The following is a 15,967-nucleotide window of genomic DNA, read 5'->3' as shown; positions in this document are numbered from 1 at the left end:
AGAGAAATCCCTAGAAACTTTGCTTATTGAGCTGTTCTTTAAACCAGTGAAGCTCTTGAAAATCAACATTTCTTCTTAAATACTTCACTGTATGATTGCTTTATTAGATCACATTTGCTGATTTGCTTCCATCTGTAAAACTCTGACTGAAGAAACAAATTCAAGCCAAAGCTGATGGTTAGAACTCAAATGCAAGCTATATTTTTTAAGAACTGTGAAGGTTTAAAAGCAGTGGTAATGTACAGTGTATTTATTTACTTGTAACAGTGCAGAAATCTCCTTTTCTCTCTCTGACCAGGCTTTGCAGCTCTGGAAGCTTTTCAATCTGGTTTCAATGTCCATCAGTTGAAAATAATAAAATGATTTTGTTGTCCCAAAGATTGGGTTGCCATAAAGGACACTTCCAGATGGAGCAAACTGAGTGAGTTTGCAAGCGAAGAAAAAAGCTCTCTGAGCAAACTCTTTCCCACACTATGGGGAGGTTTCTTTTAGTCAGGAGAGAGACAGACAAAAAAAAAAAAAAATCTTAGAAGTTGCTTATGTGATTCTTTTGCCCTGTACCAGCAGCTAACACTTTTCAAACCAACTTTGTAAGTGGTATGAATTTGGAGTGATGGCTTTATGCTGTTTCTCATTATCTGTTGATGCTGCAAATCAAATGGCTCTTATTTGAAGCCACGAGAATCATACAGTAAACATTGCAGGTCAGATGTGCAGATCAGGTGTGCAATATGGAAGACATTTTTGTTTTGTATGATTTTTTTTTTAGTTCAAAGAAAAGTTTTCTAATACGCTTTTATAAACTTTGTGAATCTTTCTGTTTCAAACACTTCAGTTTAATTTGATCTGCAAATTACTGTTTTTATGTAGCATTTCTGTGTGTGTCTGTTTTGCCAAAATCCAGCACTTACAGTAACATTAGTGTTTTAGCTCCTTTGCTGTTCACTGATTTGTTCTTAGAGTTAAAATCCTCTGCTCATTTTTCTCATTCGTTTTGCTACCCCTTTCTTCTCTTCAGCTACTGTTGAGGCTATTGAGGCTGATGAAGGTAAATTGGCCAGTCCCCTTTCTGTTGGTGCTACAACAGATAAGGGCTCTGCTGGGTGTATTCATTTTGCTGTAGCTTGTACAGATTGTGTGGGTGTTGGGCTAACAATTGTGGCTCGGTATTAACCAAAATGTAATTGCTTTAAAGGGGAAAATGTTTTTTTTTGTTGTTGTTGTTGTTGTCGTCTTTTTTTCTTTCTGAAAGTTACGATCCTGTTGGAATTTCTGTGTGTTGAACCAAGCACTGAGTAATGCCGCAGTAGGAGATCAGGGGACTTGGATCTTGAGGGACATAACTCGGCAGCAGCTCGTAAATGCTCTGCGACACATAGCTCCAAAGCTGTACGCTGAAGGCTGGGTCTTGTCTCTGCCTCTAATCATTCTCAGCAATCTCTAGTCGAGGAAAACACACAGCCTTTTAATATTTTCTCCTTTTGTTGTTTTTCCTTCGGTTTGTTGTTTTTTTTCTTTTAGTTCACTAGTTAAAAAAAAAAGAAATTATTGGTCTTTTGTTACAGTTCAGCACATTTCTGTTTCTCTTTAAGTAAAACAACACGAGGCATCTGTCTGCAAGACGTCTGCTTCCTCTGGTAGTGGCAGTTTACACACTGGATATTTACATCAGAGCAACCATTAACGCTAGCACTCTTTTAGCTGCAAATGAAAAGTGTCTGGCTGCCTCAGAAGATAGCTGAGTGTTTAGCATCAAAAACTATGATGCTTTATGGACAGGCCTCTATTTTTACCCATAAGCAATTTTTAACTATTCAGTTAATACCAAAGTAATTGCATATTGCGATGCAGATCTACAGTATTCATTCAGCATTATAAATTTTTGGAAGAAGAATTTTCATAATTCCCCTTTAAAACAAAATTCTTCAGTTGTATTTTGTTCTTGCCCCTCTCAAATTTTCTGTGGGTACTTTTTTAGATAAATATACAAAATCTGATGATTGCTGTCTGTTGGTGAGATGTGCCCTTTTGGCCAGTTGAATTTGTTTTTGATTTTTGTAAAGCAGTGAATAAAATTATAGAACAAATAAGTAAGAGAAAATACAACTGCTTTCTAAATAGCAGTGAGTAAGCTGCTATTTATGTTGGAATTATCTATTCCTATTGGCGATCTCTAATCTGCAGTGTGCATTCTCGTTGACAGTTTGGCTGTTTTCTGTGATTTTCTGTGACTATGTGTTGTGTTTAGTATACTCTCAATGTAAACTGCTAATACTCGTTGTCTGACCAGCAACTGCAGCAGAGCACCTTCTTCAGTATTACAGATGACAATGTGTCTGCTTGAAGTGCAATTGATTGAACTTGATCCCATTCCAGGACGATGCACTCCTCATGTTAATTCTTGATTTGCTGTCCTCACTAGTTAGACACAGTAACCACAGTTGTAATGGATAAGTCTAAAAGTCTACACAGACGAAGCTAATGATGGAGAAAATGTTTTGTCCTTTTCTAATTGTCCCTTTGGAGTTTGATTCAGGGCCTGACGACACCAGGTGCTCCATTGCTGTAATTCCAACTGAGCTGTGCTACTTGCCGGCTCCAGAACACAGCAAGTGTTTCAGTTTCAACACGGCCATCCATTAAACTGTTGCTTTAAGGGATTGGCCTGGGTGCTTGTTAGACATCCTCATTTTTGTGGTAGAAGATGAAATACTGGAAAAAAACTCACTGTAGGGCCTGTTCTGTTTTCACTGCTCCATCCCTGCTCACTTGACTAATCGCCATTATGTTGTTGTTTTTCTAAGTTGAAGGATGATACATGTTAAAAACCATGCAATTCAAAGTTCCAATCTAACGTTTGTGAAACTGGTTAAGGAACTAAATCCTGAGGCAAACAGGATGTATCCATTTTCACAGGAATGGTTGGCAAAAATACCAGCATGAAAACGCTTTTCTCGCTCCCACTAAATGCAAGGAGTGGTAGATTGGTACCAGGGATGTTTGGGGTTCGGGGTTTTGGTTTTGTTTGTTTGGCGTTTTCTTTTTTAGCAGAAGTTCAAGCTTGTCTGGAACCGGGACTGCATTTTGGAGGAGGGATGCTTTGGGATAGAGAGGGGAGAAGATAAAGAGTGGGAAGGAACATTGAATTTGATCTTTGAAACTCCCCTGCCATTTTGCTTCCCAGGGAGTTTGCATTTTCCTGGTACTAACGCACCATTTCTGCTATATGGCATGTTAAGTTAGAGGCATAACAAAAGCGCAAGCAGCATTCTGGAAGTACAGCACACTGATTTGGTGTAGATAAGAGGAAGACACATAGAAGGCTTTTACAAATTGTCTGTGGGGCTGTGACCTGCTGTTTGCCTACAGTGCTTTATTCTCTTTTGCTTTAAAGCTAAATATCTTAAATTCTTCAATCACAGACAAAATAAATAAATCACAGTCTGTGAATACATTCATAAGCCTGCGTCTGTCTTCCGAGGTCAATGTTGGCCTCATCAATGCTGCTGCTGAAAGGCGTTTCAAAAGTCCTCAGGTCCAGTTGGAACTTTGGTCCTCTGTGAATGTGTTTTCAAATTTCAATTGTACCAATATGCTAAAATGATGGTATCCCTAGTCTGTGTTGCACAGCATTGCTGCTGTTAGACTCGAGCTGCTTTCTAAAAGTCCAGGGAGGCTGGAGAGGGCAACAGCCCCAAGTGACCAGCAAGCAGCTTGCCTGTGTTATTAAGAATGCAGGGCAACCCCTTATACGGTCAGCCCCTTAGTCTTAATGTGCACGACCATTGAAAGTTCCGTGGAAGTTCTCCCTAATAAAAGGGTATTATGGTGGGTCACAATGTCTTCCAGGCTGTATGCCCTGACAACAAATGCCAACTCACTTGGGCCACCACTGTGCCCTCGGAATGGTTCCGCATTACGGCCTGTAGTTTCATGTCAGCCTCAGAGTGTTTTAGGCTGAACCCCAATGACCGACAAAGTAGTGAAAGTTGATCTTGTTCAGAAACAGAGATGGTTTGCCAGAGGTGGCGGTGGTTCACCCCCAGCTCTTTGTGTACACGGTAAGGACTCTGTTATGTTGTCAGATCTTCTTGTTGCCTTCTTGGCAAAGAAGGGCGTTCATTGGGGGAAAAACTGACAAGAGTTCTGCGTTGCTAATTTTACTTTTTAATAATCCTTTATTTAGCTATCAAAGGATTTTCACCCCAGCATAAGATCACTAGCTTCGAAGAGGCCAAAGGCTTAGATCGAATTAATGAGCGAATGCCTCCGCGCAGAGATGTGCCATCTGATGCCAACCTTAACTCCATCAACAAGGCAATCTCCACAGAGACTAATGGCACTGACAGCAACGGCAGTAATAGCAGCAATATTCAGTGACCGCTGCCCGGGCGGGGGGTGAGCTGCAGGGCGCGATGGGGTTGCTGCGCATTGGCAGTTGGATGTTCTTGCCTCTGATAATAGCTTACTCGCTCTGGGGGCCAGGTGTTGGATTCGGTTTACAAAATCATCTCCGAAGAGATCGTAAACTTTAATTTGGTGGGAGGGGGGTGGGGGATAGACACCTCCTTTGGACATGCCTTTAAAATGCTTGTAGAAAATTGAAAGCTAATGCTGGTATATATTGCAAAGTTAGGGGAATGAACATGTTTTCCTACTGCACTGGGAACTTCTAGATATGTTACTGAAAGGCCTTTTGTTATGTTACTGGACATGAAAACTTTGTTTAATTTCTTACTAACTATTGTACGTTTACAGTTGCAGCACTAAACATGGACGACATCAAAGCATTTTTAACAAAATGTACAAACTAAATAAGGACTATTTATTGATAATGTTTTGCTACTCTTGTCAGACAATGGCTATGAAATAAATTAGGCAGTCTTTAAAAATATAGAAAAAAAAAGAAAAAAAAAAAAGAATGTTGGAAATTTGTTTAAAATGCCAAAAAAAAAAAAAAAAAGAGAGAGAGAGAGAGAAAGAGAGAGTGAGAGAGAGAGAGAGAGAGACGGATTAATTTTGTACAGATTATGCTTACCTCAGGTTTCTTTAGTGTGCTTCAATGCCCTTCTTTAAATATAACACTTATCTTACTAATTTGGCAGCAATTATCCTTTTCTTTGTTAAAAAAAAAACTGGAATTATGGTAACATAAATCTTTTTTTGCTGTTTATAATTAGGAGGGTTTGGTTTGGGGGGTTTTCTGGGTTTTGTTTTGGATTTTATTTCTTTTTTTTTTTTTTTTGGTAAATCAAGTCTTGGTTGTGGCTTGCTGAATTTAAATATTTATGAGTGGTGCATTTTTAAGTATAGTGAACAAGACACCATATTAAGTGCAGTGAAAAGCATCTATATTCTGTAAAAATCTGCCTATGCATGTTTTTTAAGAAAAAAATGGCTGTATAGGCCTGTATGGGACTGTAATGCGCTTAGTGGTCTGACTTATACTGGAAATGTATGTATACTGGCGTACTTTATATTCTCTAAAAAAAAATGCTTAATGCCTTTGAAATTTTGTAATCGAAAAAAAGCTTTGAAAAATCTAAGGGGAAGAGTATTCTTAAAGTTTTTAACATGAGCTTGTCAGTGCACATATAGATGGGTAGCATGTTTAGCAAACCTTGTGAAATTTAAATAAGTTTGTAGTTACATGTGAAATTCTAAATGCATGATAACTGTTAATGTCATAATGGTTTAGTCATTTTGTTATGTTCTGTCATGTGCCACAAAATGTGTAATTTTTTCACTTTTTTCCCTTTGTATATCAGTTACGGGTTTCGACTGGTTCATTCTAAAAAGAAAAACTAAACAAAACGGTCCATTGATATTTTTTAACAATTGTATAAGTGCCCAAGTAATTCACTACAGCCTACAGCCTTGCCTTTGTAATTTGACTTCGAAATGTTGGCAATCAAAAGCATGCACTTGTAACAATGAGAGAAGCATTTTATATTACTACTCAATAAAAATGTGCATGAACTTAAGTGCTCTTCTCTTTCTTGCTGACTACATCACAGAAGTGCACACACGCGCGCGCATTTGTTACTCTCTTTCTCTTTGGACAAGAGAAGACCATCTGTATAAAGGAAGAAGGACATGTTTCACAAGTCAAGGTCAGTTCTTTACTTAAATAAAAGTTACCTAGCTGTTCTACACTGCTCTGCATACTGCCTGTTTGTTTAGTTCCCCCCCGATTCCACCTAGGAAGTTGTTTTTTCTGTAAAATGAGTACGGTGCATCCCACCAGCAGAGTGCACAACGTGCTCTCTGTGCACTTCCTCTCTCATCTAAGGGCCCTGTACTTAAAATTTGCTTTTTTATTCCCCCCTACAGTTGTTGCAGACTTGTTTAATTAGAAGATTTGTAACTAGAAATCTAAACTTACAGGGGAATTACAGCAGAAAGACTCATTTAAACTTCCACAGCAAAGAGAAAACTCTGGGGCAAATGGAGGTTCCCCTTTTTCCATTGTGACTTGTGAATTATGAAGATGTAACTACAGTATGCAGTTAGCATCCTGTCCTCTTTGGAAACAAGGAAATTGCATGGACAGGCCTCACAAATGTTCTTAGCCATCTCTTCTCCTGTATCTGAAAAGGTGGATTAGTATCATTTTCATTTTCAGTGTTCCTTTAGGAAAAGAAAAAAAAATCAATGCTTTTCCGTATCGGATTTCAAATGTTCTCTCTTTCAGTCAGAGATGAATTGTAAAAGCTCTGCATTTTTTTTCTCATTTTCTCCCTAACCGTGCTCAGCATCCTTCCACAGTTCTTTCATCCTGTGCAGAAGTGATGGAAAATGCCAAAGAGTGCAGCAGTGGGTATTGCAGCAGTCTTCCTTTCAGGTAGCGTTAGTAAATGTTGGTGTGGTGCCTGTTCTCTTACATGTTCTTTCTACTGTATCTCAGCACCTTGTTAATTTTGGCAAAGTAGGAATAGTGGGAAAAATATAGTTAATTCAGAAGATCCAGGGCTAGAAAGCTGGAACAATTTTAGATTTAAGTTTTTCATAGAATTGTAGAATGGTTTGGGCTGGAAGGGACCATTAAGATGATCCAGTTCCAGCCACTCTGCCTCAGACAGGGACACCTCCCTCTAGACCAGGTTGCTCACAGCTCCACCCAGCCTGGCCTTGAATGCATCCAGGGAGTGGGCATCCACAACCTCACTGGGCAACCTGTTCCAGTGTCTCACCGCCCTCACTGTAGAGAATTTTTATTTCAGATTGTATAGAAATAAAACACAGAGAAGAGGCATGCGGCATCTAACTAATCAAATTATTTCTGTACAAAGTAATGGTAAATCCCAGTGATTGTTTTATTTGCCACGTTAGCCCTAGGTACGTGCTAGCTGAACAGCTGTGAGTGGGTTACCTTCAGGCTGAGAGTTTCTATAGAATCATCGGAAGTAGCACTCAGCAGCCAGTTTGTGTGATACAGAGCAGAGCTGTATCCATCAGTGTATCATATTGTCAGTATTGGTTTAACTGGGCTCTGGCAGTTTCTTACCGCAGTTTACCAGGAGGAAAGGAGCCTTCCCTCAGCAGTGGTGGTGGTGTTGCATAGATCTCCAAATCAGTAAACTTAACCTAAACCATCAGAGCGAAAAATCAGCTGTGGGTTTGCTGCAGATGAGATGCCATAGAGCTCAAGGGCAAGCAAGTTAGCCCAGGCTGAGAACTGCATTAGGAAACTCCACATAGTCTATAAGGAGGTTTTTTGAACTTTTTATGTCTTGGAAGAACAAAAAATGCCCTGTGTGTGTGAAATAGTGTCCTTGGTGTACTGAGGTAAGATGGCCTAGCTCTTTGCAGGACTGAGCCCTGCTGCCCTAGCGCAGGGCACATTCTGGGCATCTCTGAGGTATATTCTGGGCTGTAATCAAATATAGACCAGAATTCAGCCTCTAATCAAGTTCTAAAAGGACAAAAATGTTTTTCAAAGGTTATCTTTCTAGGGCATCTAATCTCTTCTCGCTGTCCTTCTGCCTGCTGCAGAAGGTTGTTTTGGATGTCACGGCCTAACTCAGTAAAATGCCACGCATTGAAGTACATCTGCCCTTCCTGGTTTCTTTTTTTGTCATTGGTGCCTACATCAGGCTTTACTGGATTTAACTGCTACGTTTCTACCAAGGGAGATGATATATTAGTTATGTGTATTTTCTGCACTACCATGATCTTCCTTTTCAGCAGCTATGGGGTTGTTAGCTGTTTGTTAGTATACATTCTTTGAAGAAGACAGTCTTGGTTATTGTCCAGGGTTTCCCCCAGACTGTGCTGGTGTTACCCTGCTTAGGTGTCTACCAGCACCACCAGCTGTCACGCACAGATACAAATTCTTTCATCATTTTCTTTGACTTGCTTTTTTACTGCCAACAGAGAATTGTCTGCAGCCTCTCAAGCAGGTTAGGCATAATTTGGCTTACTCCTGAGAATGTAGCCAGCTAAATTGAAGTCAGGCAGCTGAAAGATGCTGCCCATTTAGTACAGTCCTGATCTATCTTCCATGGCTTTAGTTCACAGCAAAAGGAACAAAAATTTGAACCTTCTAAGTTCAAACTAATTTTATAATTTTAGTTCTTAGAAATCTATTTCCCTTCTTTTTCAAGGTATTGCTGCTCAGATTAGTCAGATCCATGCATCTTCACACTTCTTTCACAAATACAGGGACGTGAAAATCAGCTATTTCAAACATTAAAATACCCACAAGCACCAAAGCAGCTGTTTTGAAAATAGTCTGCAGATCACTTTCTTAGTTTTTTTTTTGAGAGGGTGTCTGATTCTGCTAAAAATGTCCATTTAGTGCAAAAGGGCAAGCTTTCTGGTTCCTGATAGATTTAGAAAAAATAAATGCCAGTTCACGTGCATTCACATGTGTATGTTTGCAAGGGTGTGAAAATTCAGTGGTCTGCAGCCGTGCCCACAGATACACAAAGAAGGAAGATCTGATGGAGCTGAAAGTTGGTTTTTCTTAGGCTTGTTGAGCTGATTTAACTGACTGTTAGCAGTGTCAGACTTGCTAAGCATTATAGAATGTATGTGTTATGAGGCTTTAATTTATTCCTTTATTTATTTATTTTAAATAACTGGGGGGCAGTTTTTGTTTTTTTATAGGCTGTCATGTTTTATCAAGCTATAGAATAACTGTGTACTCCAGGCAGTGCTTTGCTCCAGCACGAGCTTCAGGAGAAGGAGGGGTTGGCTTTGTTCCGTCATCCTTTGTCAAAAACTTGAATTTGGTTATACAGCTTGGCAAAGAATGTGCTAAAGGACTGATTTTGCTGCCGCTGAGAAGTCTGCAGGTTTGGTGGCAGACAGGGCAGCATCCACTCCTTTGTCACAGTCCATCACTAGTTGCTGAGGGGCTCATCCCTGCTTTTGGATGGAGGCTTGTGTGGCTGTTTGCTGGAGCTTTGGAGCTGTTTCATTTTTACAGCAGCAGAACTTGAGCAAGAAGTGATCATTTTGTCCTTTGACTATTGCATCCTTGGAACAGTTCATGCAGGCATCTGTTGTGTAATCAAGAAAATGAGGTATTGATAAATACCTCAACATCTAGGTATTTATTTAAAACCATATACACGTATTCTTGCATTTAGTACTCCATATTCACTTTGTGCCCCTTGTCTCCCTGCATCATGTGTTTGTACACATTGGTATGTCCGTGCTGTTCTTCCTCACCTCCAGGCTGAACAATCCCGCCTCCATCTGTCCTTCCAACTCAGAGGCTCCCATCCCTTAGCCACATTCATGATTAAGTTGAAATACCTGCCCTGGTTTTGGGATATGCTATTAGATTCAACAACATATGCTGGTTCCAGTAATTTAAGACAGAAGAAAGCATTTCCAGCCTTGGAAGTCAGAAAGATGGGAGCCATAAATCAGAAAATGAGAGAAGTGGAGGTATCCTGCAGTAGCTGAGTGGAAATATGTACTGAGACACAGATTGAAGAAGGTAAGAGAAAATGAAGGTATTGCTGGTCTGAGAGAGCTGTGAAAGACCAGGAACAGCAGTTACTGCCAAATCTAATTTTGATCACAAATCATCCAGATATGTGCATAATAGGTCAGCACAAGAGGATATCCTCTTCACCACCTCAATATGATTCTGTCATACATTGCATCCCACCTGCTGCTGATGCTTCAGAAGAAGAAGAAGTCATCAGAACAGGCTGGCTGATCCTTTACTGAGGTAAATAGTCCCTTCCTGGATTCAGCAGGCAAATGGATGAAGCCCTGAAGCATGTGGTTTGTGTACAGTCATTACTGTAGAGCAGATTTGTGAGTATTACCAGGATATGAGATAAATGAGAGATCTTGTGTCTCCCCAGGGAAGAAGCAGTAACCTTCTGAGGAAGTTGCCTGAGGAGAAGGTAATGTTTATCTGCCAGCTGGTGGTTTATTGCTTTCTGTATGCATCTAATAAGCTTTGCACTTGGACTGCATTTTTCTAAAATGGAAAGAAGGTGCATTCTGGAGGGAATATCAGGCTGATGCTCCACCTGAGCGTAAATACAGCTGCAGAGTTGACATTTAGGCAGAAGGCCGGGGAAGTCCTGCAAGCCATGAACCAGGGAGCCAGAGAAAGGACGCAAATGAGGAAGGGAAGTGGCAGGAGAATTCAGAGGTATTTGCTTCTTTCTGAAGGCAGGTGAGAGAAGAGGAGATGGTAACAGTGCTGGAGGAGACCTGAGCACTCGCACAGCAGGTCTGAGATGACAGGATGCAGAAGCTGCATGGTGTGCCTTGGCTTTGGGTAGGCAATGACATATTTTGGCTGATAAAATTCACCGTAGATTGGACATGCGCTTAAAGAAGATGCTAGGGTTCAGTATGTGCAAGCTGGCATGCAACAAAGGAGAACAGGGAATAGCATGGGAGATAAAGTTTAAGGGGCAGCCTGATAATATGGGCTGGCCTGAGTGAGACTTACAGCCCTGGCAGAACCAGACACTGGGTCACAGCCAGGTGGTGAGAGCAAGAATCATCTCACTGCTGCAAGGGCAGAAGGAACGAGCAGGGGAAAGAGAGGGACAACTTCACTGCCAAGGGGTGAAACACCTACCACTTATGGAGCCAGGTCATTGCATTTGCCTGGTGCAGCTGACTGTGAAGTGAAGAAACAGCTGAGCTTTTGTTTCAATTGCTAAGAGGAGAGAATGGGGGAAGGTTGGTTTGACAAGTGTGATGTGTTGTATTTGGGTATGGCTTGTCATGATGTTAGAGAGCACCATCAAAAGTTCAGTTTCTCTGGAAGATTAGTGCAAGAATTGGTGATAAGTATTGGTGAGCAATATTGGGTGCTGTTAATCTCAGATTGAGCAGCAGACAAACGTCTTCTATTTGTAGCCATTGAATCAGAAAGAGGTGGCACTGTTTTGTGTTTGGAAAAATGACCTGGCAGCCAAGCAAGCTGGGAATTGCTAGAAAAGTGTAGGAGTACAGTAGAAATCAGCACAAGTCCAGCTAAGCTTCTTTGCTCATCACACTCCAAAAGCAGCACAAACTTTTCCAGACACATAAATAGGAAGAGCAAGATATAAAGAAGGGAAATGATGCAATAAGGGTAAGGGAGAGATTTAAAGTTAATGTATTGGCTAAGGGACTGTAGAAGGAGAGCCAAGAATAAGATTTAGGGTATGGAAACAAGAACTACCAGAATCGAGACAGAAGCAAATGCAGAGTTTAATGCACTTATTCCAGGAAGACTGAGATAGTTTCTCTCCCAGTGCTGCAGCAGAAATACCACATGTGCTGACTGGTCAAACAGCATTGCTCTTTAACAGATCTTTGAGTTGTATTTTGAAAATAAGCTTGCAGAATGTTTAAGTACACAACTACTTATAAATAAGGAGCAACTTCAGTCATTGATCTTGATCACTGAGTGTAATCATATCTAAAGCTTTAAAGAAAGTTTTGAAGGGAACCACTGACCAAAATATGTAGGGAATGTCCATTTGCTGTTGTGCCATGTGGGCAATAGAAATAAGTTAGGGATGACAGGGATTGGTATAAGGGCATTAAGATGGTGCTTAGTGACAATAAGGACACTGAGGTGATGCCTTGCAGTAGCAATGTGTTAGTATGCAACAGTCCGTTGTTTGATCTGGGAGGTGGGGGAAAAAGAAAAAAGTCTTGAGTTCTATGAAGACCAACCCAAAGCTCAGGAGCAACACCTGCAGGTGATGGGCTCTAGCTTTTTATTCCTGGTAGCAATTTGTGCTCTTTTGGAATAGGTGATGGTAGGAAAACACTGATATGTGCAGGGAGAGAGATGGGGTTTCTCATGGTCTCCTCTGCTTTCATGTGCCCATTTAATTACAGCACAGGAAAAATATTGGTCAGTTTTCCCTCAGCAAACAGTTTCTCCTGTCCCTTTCTGTTCCAGAACATTTTCTTATAAGGAGTGATTCATGCATGTGCTTTCACATGGAAATAGATGTGCGAGGCTCACTAAGCAGTGCACCTCTCCAAGTGCAGCTGGGCGCTGGCGTGCAGCATTTCCCTAAGTCCAGAAAGCAAATCCAGAAATAACCTCCCTGGTGACTCAGCCTGCGCTGGGGGATTCCGGCCTGGAGAAACCCGAATGCAGGCAGTGCTGAGCTGGGGGTGAGGCACTGCTGAGCTATCCGAGCAAATGGCTTCTGCAGGGACCTCATTTTGAAGGAGAGGGATGATGAGGGGCTGGGCCTGAGGATGTGGTATGAAGCAACGCTGGGTGCCAAGCACGTCCTTTTACTCCAAGACTGCAGAAGATTCTCCAGCTGCCCACAAGGCGGACATCTCTGCTTAAAAGTTGAGGATTGTTTCCCATGCCCAGGGAATGGCAGGGGCATGGGTTTGCCAGAAGCTCTGGGCAAGAGCTTTTCCCGAAGGGGAAAAGATTTGTGCAATTTTGATTGTGATTCATGCAGTTTCCCGGCCCAATGCAGTGGCTGGGCTGGTGCTGCCAAAGAATGTGCTCTGCTGAACTGTGCCGGTCATTGTGTGGTTTCTGCAGGGCCAACAGCTCGTCCTTGTGACAGAGCACCTCTGTGCTAATCTTCCATAACAAGTGGGAATACGTGCTACTTGATTGAATAGAAATTATTCTGTTGAGGTATAGATATCCATTACAATGAAGACACCCACACAGTAGTTACAGAAGTAAGTGCTCTGCACCACCAGGATTTGTTGGTTTTCGGAATCTTTGCTCCTGGGCTAGTATAGAAACTTAGGCACAATTATCCATGGAAATTCTTTTATCTTTTCTCTCTTTCTATGAGATGTGCTTTTATTGCTGTTTTTAAACACAGTTAACCCCACTTAACCTTTGTACTTACAGTGCAGGAATTACTCCCAGTTAAGGCTCCTCACAGCTGAATCAGGAGTGTGAAATCAGCATCAGCACAAGGAGCTACAAGAAGATAGATATAAACATACATTTTTTTTTAATATTTTTTTTTTCCCCGGCATTTTTTCTGGCTGTTTCACTGCTGTGGACACGCAGGCGTTTCCTGCCCGTACTCCACTCGGCACAGCAGGAGCAATGTGCTGTAAATTACACTGTGTACGTGGCTGTGTGCTGCAGAGGAGCCCAGGCCAGGAGTTGCCTCTGTGGATATTTCCAAAAATCCTGGACCTGCAGGAGCCCAGCTGAGCTGCCTTCACCATGGCTGGGATTTACATCAGGATGATGAGAATGCATTTATTACTGTGAAAACACTCCTTTGCCAAAGTCTTATTGGAAGAAGAGAGCGACGCAGCACAGAACAGCAGGACAAAATGATATCTGGGCCATTTAGAGCTGGTAGTGAGGCTTAGGTAATATTATTAACTAGATAGTGCCTTTTTGGTGAAGCTTGTAGAGCAAAACCTTTGTATCTAATGGAACAACTGTCATTATTTCCTGGCTCAGAAATAGTTCCAGTCTTCTGCAGCATCATATGTACTGGAGAGGTCTCGTGTATCTGCGCAGGCCAAGGCTGGGGGAGCTGAAGGAGAGAGGAAAGCAGAAAAAATAAGATTTTAACAGCAGAAAATATTTTTCCAAAACTCCATTTCGTTTTTTTTTTCTTTTATCACAAAGATGAATTAAGGTTAAAAAAAAAAAAACCTGAAATATGGATCATTTGAAAGAAATCAGCTGGGAATGAAGCTTTAGCAAAATTATCAGAATACTAAATACATCATTTATCTCTATGCCACAGCTGAGGTGCAATGAAAAATACATTCTGCTGAGTACTGAAAATTAGGTACGCTCATGTGAGCAGTTGTATGCTGCTTGAGTGAGACCCTTGGGTTCTGTAACTGGCTAGATGCTGGACCCTTTGGGGTGGCTGCTGCAGGGTGTGTTTGCCTGTTGTACGCTGCTTGCCGCTCCTCAGATACCCATCCTTTGAGACTGCTGGGGACTGCGGGATGCAGTGGTGTGAGAATTACAGGTGAAAACCTCGTGCTGCTGTTGGATGCCACCTGTCCTATGGCAGACAGCAGGTGCTCTCCAGGAGAACAGGGCACGATGTGGGAGCTGCTGCAAGGCCCCAGCATGCTGGTGTGGAGAGCTGTGTTGTGTTTATCCTACATATCCACATGGATATCTACACTGTTTTAAGTCATCGATGGGTTCCTCCTCTCACATAAGACAACCTGGCTTGCAAGCTGCTCTGCTGGGGGCTGAACAAAGATGGGGCAAGGTTGCAGCTGGTATGACGATCAGCTGTGTAATTGCATGCAGAAGCCCCAGAAGGAGTGCCTGTATCGAAGGAGAGCCAGGTATGGGAGCGTTACAGGTTGGTGACATGTGTCTATCCCACCTTTGCAAACACCTTTTGGTGAGAGCTACAATGTGAAATGCAATGATGTGTTTAAAGCAGCAGCACCTGCCCCTCACATTCCCATCTGTCTGCAGCAGCTGGTGTCCTGCTGGCATGTGTGTGGTGAGAAACCACCTCGCGGAGTGTGAGCATGGCTGTGTGTGCCCAGTAGCCCCTCAAGCACTGCATTTGAGGGCAGAAATTACAGCTTTGTGTAAGTGCCAGTGATGTTTATAGAATACTTTTCATCTTTAACGAGCTCAGATCCAGGCACCAGATCCAAGCCTGGTGCACTGAGCAGCAGGGCCTGCTCTGCAGGCAGTAAAGAAAGAAAAGAGTTACTCTCCATGGTTCATAAATGCCCTTTCAGTAGAGAAAGGTACTTTGGGTGCCCTTACCAAGGCTCGTATCAGTGCTGGTGAGTCCTTGGGTGGAGCAAGACATCAGGACTGGGTACTGACTGATGGAAAGCTGGACCAGGATCTTCAGTGAGAGCCACATGTGGGTCTTTTCAAGCAGTATGATGTGGTGCCTCGGGTGAGATAGAGCCAAAGAGCAAAGGGAGAGGGCATGGAGCGTGGAGAATGTTTGGTATCACTGCAAGAGGCAAAGGCGAGAGCATGACCAAGGTCACGGCTCCCGCCTGATTTGCGTCTCAGAGCTTCCTGACTTCCCAGCTCAGCCAAACCTTCCTAATGTCAGATTTCCTGAAAAAGGACAAATAGCTCATATTTGAGGTATGAGGCATGAGGGGAAAAAAATAAAAGGAGTGAGAAATACGATGCCACAAAACTTCCACAAACCATTGCAGCTAATAAATAATAAAACCAGAAGCCGAGCCAGAGAGAGGAGGAATGGAGCCTGGAGGGCAGTCCTGGGCTGGTGCAGCTGCTCACTGGAGAAGCAGAGAGAAAAGTGCGAGAAGGGAGCAGCAACATAAATTTATCAGATGAAAAACGTGTGCACACAGAGAGAGAACAGCAACACAGGTTGTTCAGATGATAAAAAGACATTGAGGACATCCTCCCTGGACAGAACTCCCCACTCCAGTGCTGGGTCTGTCTCTGGGTAAACCCGAGGCACATGGCCAAGCACAGAGCATGCGTGGCCAGAGCTGATCTGAGGCTGGTGTCTTCCACGGGAGCATAAATAAGATGGCTGGCTGTAACGCAGTG

The 15,967-nt window shown here is 42.2% G+C and overlaps 1 protein-coding gene across 5 annotated transcripts in view; it reads left to right on the top strand.

Annotated features, from left to right (window-relative positions):
• PPP3CA (protein phosphatase 3 catalytic subunit alpha) overlaps positions 1-5,984 on the top strand; it is a 190,039-nt gene extending 184,055 nt beyond the window's left edge. For 3 of the 5 annotated variants that reach the window (XM_090139323.1, XM_090139322.1, XM_090139321.1), the window contains 2 exons: positions 1,019-1,048; positions 4,187-5,984. In XM_090139323.1, coding sequence (XP_089995449.1) covers positions 1,019-1,048; positions 4,187-4,380 — 224 coding nt within the window. In that variant the 3' untranslated portion in view covers positions 4,381-5,984. The remainder of the gene's footprint in view (positions 1-1,018; positions 1,049-4,186) is intronic. The other 2 variants (XM_090139324.1, XM_031608849.2) reach the window with 1 other exon arrangement.
• The last annotated feature ends 9,983 nt before the right edge of the window (positions 5,985-15,967 follow it).

Source organism: Phasianus colchicus, chromosome 4 (assembly GCF_987193195.1).
Source record: "Phasianus colchicus chromosome 4, bPhaCol1.hap1.1, whole genome shotgun sequence".
Classification (NCBI taxonomy): Eukaryota; Metazoa; Chordata; class Aves; order Galliformes; family Phasianidae; genus Phasianus; species Phasianus colchicus.
This window is presented reverse-complemented; position numbering and strand designations above follow the sequence as displayed.